The 10,539-nt window shown below is 48.9% G+C and overlaps 1 protein-coding gene across 3 annotated transcripts in view; it reads right to left on the bottom strand.

Moving 5' to 3' along the window:
- Positions 1-363: 363 nt before the first annotated feature.
- The window catches only part of LOC121273183 (bridging integrator 2-like), a 139,878-nt gene continuing 129,702 nt past the window's right edge, over positions 364-10,539 (bottom strand). For all 3 annotated transcript variants that reach the window (XM_041180170.1, XM_041180172.1, XM_041180171.1), the window contains one exon: positions 364-713. In XM_041180170.1, the coding sequence (XP_041036104.1) occupies positions 606-713 (108 nt within the window). In that variant the 3' untranslated portion in view covers positions 364-605. The remainder of the gene's footprint in view (positions 714-10,539) is intronic.

The raw sequence follows: 10,539 nt of genomic DNA, 5'->3' as shown, positions 1-10,539 counted from the left end.
GAGTGACTTTGTTGGTGCATGAGTCAACGTGTCACAAAAATGGTAAAAAACTTGACACGCATCTGGAAGAAGTATAATATGGTGATGGGGTTCTCGCCCGCTGAATGGCAGGAGCTCCGCGTCACCTCTTTTCAGGGAGGCTTGCCACATTAAATGCCAATCGGGCAGCTGCGGGCCCTTCTCCCTGAAATCCCAGCCAAAGAGTCAGGAAGTCCCAGCCCCTGGTTTCAAATGCATGGTTTTTAATCAGGATAAGGCACCTAGACCAGCAACCATTCAATTGTTTCCTTTTAATCCAACCGGTGGGGAAATGTGTTGGAAGGTTTTGGTGGAAGGTTTTTACAGTCAAATAACATTCTGCTCTTTCTTGGTACAGCTTTTTTTATTGCAGTGCATGTAACAAAATGGAACTCAATGCAGAAGCGTACAAACAGAGAACAGGAAGAAGCCTAGAGTCTCTCAGCCTTTCTACTGCTCAGATGTAACTCAACGGTGTTGTTGTTCTCACTGATGCTGGTCCCTGAAGCTAGCTTTGGACATAGGCAGCAACATGAAGGCTTTCTCAAAGGAATCGGAGCCACTAGTATCAATCCCACAATCTGCGTTCAATCCACGTGCTCAGTAAGATCTTCTGGGAATGGACCTTGCAGACTAGTCACATCCTTGAACTGATTCCAATCCGTCTGTTTAACACCCACCAGGCAGCCTTCGGTCTGTAACAGAAATTAAAATCAGCACCTCAGCAGCCTCAAAAAGCCCAGCAGCATCATTGGGATGCCACTGAATCCTGGCATGTGCATCCAGAATCCACACAAACTGAGACAAATGAACAACTGTGTGCACATTGTGTACTTCAACACCTGGACTACAGCTGGAGACAGGATCATTGAACTGTTAACACTTGGGCTTCACATAATGGAAAAATCCTGGAGAAAGCAAAGAAAAATGGACACATTTCTGGATGGAAGCAAATCATGGTTTAAACATGAGCTGCAGAAAATAATTGGCTGTTGTATTTTAAAGGGAGGTTGATGGGAGAGTAGGTCTTGTCTATGCGGTAAACAGCGTATTTGAGCTAGATATCGGTGAATTAATTACTAGCTGGGTGCTACAAACAAGCTGCTGTGCTTTTTATCAGTAATACCTTTCTTCTCCTTTTCCCAATCAGCTCAATCAGGAATCAATTTTTCGTAATGACTAAAATTCCCCTGCAATCATTTCCAAAATCTGCCAATGCTAAATTGTGTCTGTGCGTAAAAAATAAACGAACATTGGGTTGCAATACTGGTGTGGATAGGTCTGTCACTAGAACCATAGAACCATAGAACACTACAGCACAGAAAACAGGCCATTTGGCCCTTCTAAACTGTGCTAAAATATTATTCCGCTAGACCCATTGACCTGCACCCAGTCCATAACCCTCCAGACCTCTCCCATCCATGTATCTATCCAATTTATTCTTAAAACTTAAGAGTGAGCCCGCATTTACCACGTCAGATGGTAGCTCGTTCCACACTCTCACCACTCTCTGAGTGAAAAAGTTCCCCCTAATGTTCTCCCTAATCCTTTCCCCTTTCACCCTAAAGCCATGTCCTCTCGTGTTTATCTCTCCTAATCTAAGTGGAAAGAGCCTACTCACATTTACTCTGTCTATACCCCTCATAATTTTGTAAACTTCTATCAAATCTCGCCCCATTCTTCTACGCTCTAAGGAATAAAGTCCTAACCTGTTTAATCTTTCCCTGTAACTCAACTCCTTAAGACCTGGCAACATCCTAGTAAATCTTCTCTGCACTCTCTCAATCTTACTGATATCCTTCCTGTAGTTAGGCGACCAGAACTGCACACAATACTCCAAAGTAGGCCTCACCAATGTCTTATACAACCTCACCATAACATCCCAACTCCTAAACTCAATACTTTGATTTATGAAGGCCAGTAAGCCAAAAGCTTTCTTTACAACCCTATCTACCTGTGACGCCACTTCCAGGGAACTATGTATCTGAACTCCCAGATCCCTTTGTTCCTCCACACTCCTCAGTGCCCTACCATTTACTGTGTATGTCCTACCTTGGTTTGTCCTTCCAAAATGCAACACCTCACACTTTTCCGCATTAAATTCCATCTGCCATTCTCTGGCCCATTTTTCCAGTTGGTCCAGATCTCTCTGCAAGCTTTGAAAGCCTTCCTCGCTGTCCACAACGCCTCCAATCTTAGTGTCATCAACAAACTTGCTGATCCAATTTACCACATTATCATCCAGATCATTGATATAGACAACAAACAACAATGGTCCCAGCACAGATCCCTGAGGCACACCACTAGTCACAGACCTCCAGTCTGAGGAGCAATCATCCACTACCACTCTCTGTCTTCTCCCACACAGCCAATTTCGAATCCAGTTTACAACCTCTCCTTGGATACCAAGTGTCTGAACCTTCTGAACTAACCTCCCATGTGGGACCTTGTCAAAGGCCTTACTAAAGTCCATGTAGACAACATCCACAGCCTTTCCTTCATCTACTTTCTTGGTAACCTCCTAGAAAAACTCTACAAGGTTCGTTAAACACGACCTACCATGCACAAAGCCATGCTGACTATTCTTAATCAGCCCTTGGCTGTCCAAATAATTATATATCTGATCTCTCAGAACGCCTTCCAATAATTTACCTACTACTGACGTCAGGCTCACTGGCCTGTAATTAACTGGTTTACTTTTGGAGCCTTTTTTAAAGAACGGAACAACATGAGCTACCCTCCAATCCTCCGGCACCTCACCCATGGCTAAGGACATTTTAAATATTTCTGCCAGGGCCCCTGCAATTTCTACACTAGTCTCCCTCAAGGGAATATCATGTCAGGCCCGGGGGATTTATCTACCTTTATTCGCTGTAAGGCAGCAAGCACCTCCTTCTCTTTAATCTCTATATGTTCCATGACACTACTTCCTTCCTTATACACTATGCCAGTTTCCTAAGTAAATACTGATGCAAAAAACTATTAAGATCTCCCCCATCTCGTGAGGCTCCACACATAGACGACCACTCTGATCTTCAAGGGGACCAATTGTGTCCCTTACTATCCTTTTACTCTTAATATACTTGTAGAAACCCTTTGGGTTTACCTTCACATTATCTGCCAAAGCAACCTCATGTCTTCTTTTTGCCTTCCTGATTTCCTTCTTTAGTAATTTCTTACATTTTCTATACTCTACAAGTACCTCATTTGCTCCTTGTTGCCTATACCTGATATACACCTCTCTTCTTCTTAACTAGATCGCCAATATCCCTTGAAAACCAAGGTTCCCTATGCCTGTTAACTTTGCCTTTAATCCTGACAGGAACATGCAAACTCTGCACTCTCAAAATTTCACCTTTGAATGCCTTCCACTTACTGAACACATCCTTGCCAGAAAAAAACATCCCAATCCACTCTTCCTAGATCCTTTCTCATTTCCACAAAATTGGCCTTTCTCCAATTTAGAATCTCAACTCGAGGACCAGACCTATCCTTATCCATAATTAGCTTAAAACTAATGACATTGTGGTCACTGACCCAAAATGTTCGCCTACACATACTTCTGTCACCTGACCTGTCTGGTTCCCTAATAGGAGATCAGGTATTGCATCCTCTCTCGTTGATACCTCTATATATTGATGTAGAAAACTTTCCTGAACATATTTGACAAACTCCAAGCCATCCAGCCCTTTCACAGTATGGGAGTCCCCGTTAATATGTGGAAAGTTAAAATCTCCAACTATCACAACTTTCTGTTTCTTACATCGGTCTGCTATCTCTCTACAGATTTGCTCCTCCAATTCTCTCTGACTATTGGGCGGTCTATAATACAACCCTATTAGTGTGGTCACACCTTTCCCATTCCTCAGCTCCACCCATATGGCCTCTGTAGACGAGTCCTCCGGGCTGTCCTGCTTATGCACAGCTGTGATATTTTCCCTGACTAGTAATGCCACTCCTCCCCCTTTCATCCCTCCCCCTCTATCACGTCTGAAACAATGGAACCCCGGAACATTGAGCTGCCAGTCCTGCCCCTCCTGCAACCAAGTCTCACTAATATCAATAATGTCGTAATCCCACGTGCCAACCCATGCCTTAAGCTCATCTGCCTATCCGACAATACTCCTTGCATTGAAATAGATGCACCTGAGAACATTTCTGTCACGTACAGGCGCTTGATTTCTGTCTATACATGCCTTCCTCACTTGATCTTTATTCTCCTCCACCTCACTATCTGCTCTAACACTCTGGTTGCCCTCCCCCTGCAAATCTAGTTTAAACCCCCTGGAGCAGCACTAGCAAACCTACCCGCAAGGACGTTAGTCCCCCTCCAGTTCAGGTGCAAACCATCCCGTCGGAACAGGTCCCACCTTCCCTGAAACAGAGCCCAATTGTCCAGAAACATGAAGCCCTCCCTCCTGCACCATCTCCTTAGCCACATATTTAGCTGCATTATCTTCCCATTTCTAGCCTCACTAGCACGTGGCACGGGTAGCAATCCTGAGATCGTAACCCTGGAGGTCCTGTCCTTCAACTTTGTACCTAACTCCCTAAACTCTCTTTGCAGGACCTCCTCCTCCTTCCTATCCACCTCATTGGTCCCTACATGGACCACGACATCTGGCTGCTCACCCTCCCTCCTGAGAATACGGAGAACTCAATCCGAGATATCCCAGATCCTGGCACCAGGGAGGCAACAGACTATCTGGGATTCTCAATCTTTCCCACAGAACCTCCTATCTGTCTCCCAAACTATCAAATCACCTATCACTACTGTCACTGTATAACACTGGGGTACAGTGCTGGTGTGGACAGGTCTGTCACTGTATAACACTGGGGTACAGTACTGGTGGGGATGTGTCAGTCACTATATAACACTGGAATACAGTACTGGTGGGGACAGGTCTGTCACTGTATAACACTGGGGTACAGTACTGGTGGGGACAGGTCTGTCACTGTATAACACTGGGGTACAGTACTGGTGGGGATGGGTCTGTCAGTGTATAACACTGGGGTACAGTACTGGTAGGGACAGGTCTGTCACTATAACACTGGGCTACAGTACTGGTGGGGACGGGTCTGTCACTGTATAACACTGGGGTACAGTACTGGTGGGGATGGGTCTGTCACTGTATAACACTGGGGTACAGTACTGGTGGGGACATGTCAGTCAATGTATAACACTGGGGTACAGTACTGGTGAGGATGGATCTGTCACTGTATAACAATGGGGCAAAGTACTAGTGGGGACGGGTCTGTCACTGTATAACACTGGGGTACAGTACTGGTGGGGAGGGGTCTGTCACTGTATAACACTGGGATACAGTACTGGTGCGGAGAGGTCTGTCACTGTACAACACTGGGGTACGGTACTGGTGGGGACAGGTCTGTCACTGTATAACACTGGGGTACAGTACTGGTGGGGACAGGTCTGTCACTGTATAACACTGGGGTAGAGTACTGGTGGGGACGGGTCTGTCACTGTATAACACTGGGGTACAGTACTGGTGGGGATGGGTCTGTCACTGTATAACACTGGGGTCCAGTACTGGTGGGGGATGGATCTGTCACTGTATAACACTGGGGTAAAGTCCTAGTGGGGATGGGTCTGTCACTGTATAACACTGGGGTACAGTACTGGTGGGGACGGGTCTGTCACTGTATAACACTGGGGTACAGTACTGGTGGGGACGGGTCTGTCACTGTATAACACTGGGATACAGTACTGGTGGGGATGGGTCTGTCACTGTATAACACTGGGGTCCAGTACTGGTGGGGATGGATCTGTCAATATATAACACTGGGGTAAAGTACTAGTGGGGATGGGTCTGTCACTGTATAACACTGGGGTACAGTACTGGTGGGGACAGGTCTGTCACTGTATAACACTGGGGTACAGTACTGGTGGGGATGGATCTGTCACTGTATAACACTGGGGTACAGTACTGGTGCGGAGAGGTCTGTCACTGTATAACGCTGGGGTACAGTACTGGTGGGGACAGGTCTGTCACTGTATAACACTGGGGTACAGTACTGGTGGGGACAGGTCTGTCACTGTATAACACTGGGGTACAGTACAGGTGGGGACATGTCTGTCACTGTATAACGCGGGTACAGTACTGGTGGGGATGGGTCTGTCATTGTATAACACTGGGGTACAGTACTGGTGGGGACGGGTCTGTCACTGTATAACACTGGGGTACAGTACTGGTGGGGACAGGTCTGTCACTGTATAACACTGGGGTACAGTACTGGTGGGGACGGGTCTGTCACTGGATAACACTGGGCTACAGTTCTGTTGGGGGTGGGTCTGTCACTGTATAACACTGGGGTACAGTTCTGTTGGTGGTGGGTCTGTCAAAGTATAACACTGGGGTACAGTTCTGTTGGTAGTGTGTCCGTCACTGTATAACACTGGGGTACTGTACTGGTGGGGACGGGTCTGTCACTGTATAACACTAGGGTACAGTACTGGTGGGGATGGGTCTGTCACTGTATAACACTGGGGTACAGTACTGGTGGGGACGGGTCTGTCACTGTATAACACTGGGGTACAGTACTGGTGGGGACAGGTCTGTCACTGTATAACACTGGGGTACAGTACTGGTGGGGACGGGTCTGTCACTGTATAACACTGGGGTACAGTTCTGTTGGGGGTGGGTCTGTCACTGTATAAAACTGGGGTACAGTTCTGTTGGGGGTGGGTCTGTCACTGTATAACACTGGAGTACAGTTCTGTTGGTGGTGGGTCCGTCACTGTATAACACTGGGGTACAGTACTGGTGGGGACGGGTCTGTCACTGTATAACACTGGGGTACAGTACAGGTGGGGACATGTCTGTCACTGTATAACGCGGGTACAGTACTGGTGGGGATGGGTCTGTCACTGTAAACACTGGGGTACAGTACTGGTGGGGACGGGTCTGTCACTGTATAACACTGGGGTACTGTACTGGTGGGGACGGGTCTGTCACTTTATAACACTAGGGTACAGTACTGGTGGGGACAGGTCTGTCACTGTATAACACCGGGGTACAGTACTGGTGGGGACGGGTCTGTCACTGTATAACATTGGGGTACAGTACTGGTGGGGACGGGTCTGTCACTGTATAACACTAGGGTACAGTACTGGTGGGGACGGGTCTGTTACTGTATAACACTGGGGTACAGTACTGATGTGGACGGGTCTGTCACTGTATAACACTGGGGTACAGTACTGGTGGGGACGGGTCTGTCACTGTATAACACTGGGGTACAGTACTGGTGGGGACGGGTCTGTCACTGTATAACACTGGGGTACAGTACTAGTGGGGACGGGTCTGTCACTGTATAACGCGGGTACAGTACTGGTGGGGATGGGTCTGTCACTGTATAACACTGGGGTACAGTACTGGTGGGGAGGGGTCTGTCACTGTATAACACTGGGGTACAGTACTGGTGGGGAGGGGTCTGTCGCTGTGTAACACTGGGGTACAGGACTGGTGGGGACGGGTCTGTCACTGTATAACACTGTGGTACAGGACTGGTGGGGACGGGTCTGTCACTGTATAACACTGGGGTACAGTACTGGTGGGGACAGGTCTGTCACTGTATAACACTGGGGTACAGTACTGGTGGGGACGGGTCTGTCACTGTATAACACTGGGGTACAGTACTGGTGGGGACAGGTCTGTCACTGTATAACACTGGGGTACAGTACTGGTGGGGACGGGTCTGTCACTGTATAACACTGGGGTACAGTTCTGTTGGGGGTGGGTCTGTCACTGTATAACACTGGGGTACAGTTCTGTTGGTGGTGGGTCTGTCACTGTATAACACTGGGGTACAGTTCTGTTGGTGGTGGGTCTGTCACTGTATAACACTGGGGTACAGTACTGGTGGGGACGGGTCTGTCACTGTATAACACTGGGGTACAGTACTGGTGGGGACGGGTCTGTCACTGTATAACACCGGGGTACAGTACTGGTGGGGACGGGTCTGTCACTGTATAACACTGGGGTACAGTACTGGTGGGGACGGGTCTGTCACTGTATAACACCGGGGTACAGTACTGGTGGGGACGGGTCTGTCACTGTATAACACTGGGGTACAGTACTGGTGGGGACGGGTCTGTCACTGTATAACACTGGAGTACAGTACTGGTGGGGACAGGTCTGTCACTGTATAACACTGGGGTACAGTACTGGTGGGGACGGGTCTGTCACTGTATAACACTGGGGTACAGTACTGGTGGGGACGGGTCTGTCACTGTATAACACTGGAGTACAGTACTGGTGGGGACAGGTCTGTCACTGTATAACACTGGGGTACAGTACTGGTGGGGACAGGTCTGTCACTGTATAACACTGGGGTACAGTACTGGTGGGGACGGGTCTGTCACTGTATAACACTGGGGTACAGTTCTGTTGGGGGTGGGTCTGTCACTATATAACACTGGGGTACAGTTCTGTTGGGGGTGGGTCTGTCACTGTATAACACTGGGGTACAGTTCTGTTGGTGGTGGTTCCGTCACTGTATAACACTGGGGTACAGTACTGGTGGTGACAGGTCTGTCACTGTATAACACTGGGGTACGGTACTCGTGGGGACGGGTCTGTCACTGTATAACACTGGGGTACTGTACTGGTGGGGACGGGTCTGTCACTGTATAACACTAGGGTACAGTACTGGTGGGGATGGGTCTGTCACTGTATAACACCGGGGTACAGTACTGGTGGGGACTGGTCTGTTACTGTATAACACTGGGGTACAGTACTGATGTGGACGGGTCTGTCACTGTATAACACTGGGGTAGAGTACTGGTGGGGACGGGTCTTTCACTGTATAACACTGGGGTACGGTACTTGTGGGGACAGGTCTGTCACTGTATAGCACTGTGGTACAGTACTGGTGGGGATGGGTCTGTCACTGTATAACACCGGGTTACAGTACTGGTGGGGACGGGTCTGTCACTGTATAACACTGGGGTACAGTACTGGTGGGGACGGGTCTGTCACTGTATAACACTGGGGTACAGTACTGGTGGGGACGGGTCTGTCACTGTATAACACTGGGGTACAGTACTGGTGCGGACGGGTCTGTCACTGTATAACACTGGGGTACAGTACTGATGTGGACGGGTCTGTCACTGTATAACACTGGGGTACAGTACTGATGTGGACGGGTCTGTCACTGTATAACACTGGGGTACAGTACTGGTGGGGACGGGTCTGTCACTGTATAACACTGGGGTACAGTACTGGTGGGGACGGGTCTGTTACTGTATAACACTGGGGTACAGTACTGGTGGTGACAGGTCTGTCACTGTATAACACTGGGGTACGGTACTCGTGGGGACGGGTCTGTCACTGTATAACACTGGGGTACTGTACTGGTGGGGACGGGTCTGTCACTGTATAACACTAGGGTACAGTACTGGTGGGGATGGGTCTGTCACTGTATAACACCGGGGTACAGTACTGGTGGGGACGGGTCTGTTACTGTATAACACTGGGGTACAGTACTGATGTGGACGGGTCTGTCACTGTATAACACTGGGGTACTGTACTGGTGGGGACGGGTCTGTCACTGTATAACACTAGGGTACAGTACTGGTGGGGATGGGTCTGTCACTGTATAACACCGGGGTACAGTACTGGTGGGGACGGGTCTGTTACTGTATAACACTGGGGTACAGTACTGATGTGGACGGGTCTGTCACTGTATAACACTGGGGTAGAGTACTGGTGGGGACGGGTCTTTCACTGTATAACACTGGGGTACGGTACTTGTGGGGACAGGTCTGTCACTGTATAGCACTGTGGTACAGTACTGGTGGGGATGGGTCTGTCACTGTATAACACCGGGTTACAGTACTGGTGGGGACGGGTCTGTCACTGTATAACACTGGGGTACAGTACTGGTGGGGACGGGTCTGTCACTGTATAACACTGGGGTACAGTACTGGTGGGGACGGGTCTGTCACTGTATAACACTGGGGTACAGTACTGGTGCGGACGGGTCTGTCACTGTATAACACTGGGGTACAGTACTGATGTGGACGGGTCTGTCACTGTATAACACTGGGGTACAGTACTGATGTGGACGGGTCTGTCACTGTATAACACTGGGGTACAGTACTGGTGGGGACGGGTCTGTCACTGTATAACACTGGGGTACAGTACTGGTGGGGACGGGTCTGTCACTGTATAACACTGGGGTACAGTACTTGTGGGGACAGGTCTGTCACTGTATAACACTGGGGTACAGTACTGGTGGGGACGGGTTTGTCACTGTATAACACTGGGGTACAGTACTTGTGGGGACAGGTCTGTCACTGTATAACACTGGGGTACAGTACTGGTGGGGACGGGTCTGTCACTGTATAACAGGTGGGTACAGTACTGGTGGGGACGGGTCTGTCACTGTATAACACTGGGGTACAGTACTGGTGGGGACGGGTCTGTCACTGCATAACACCGGGGTACAGTACTGGTGGGGACGGGTCTGTCACTGTATAACACTGGGGTACAGTACTGGTGG

This window comes from Carcharodon carcharias, chromosome X, assembly GCF_017639515.1.
Source record: "Carcharodon carcharias isolate sCarCar2 chromosome X, sCarCar2.pri, whole genome shotgun sequence".
In the NCBI taxonomy this organism is placed as follows: Eukaryota; Metazoa; Chordata; class Chondrichthyes; order Lamniformes; family Lamnidae; genus Carcharodon; species Carcharodon carcharias.
The sequence above is the reverse complement of the archived record's forward strand: the minus strand, read 5'-3'. Positions and strand labels throughout refer to the sequence as shown.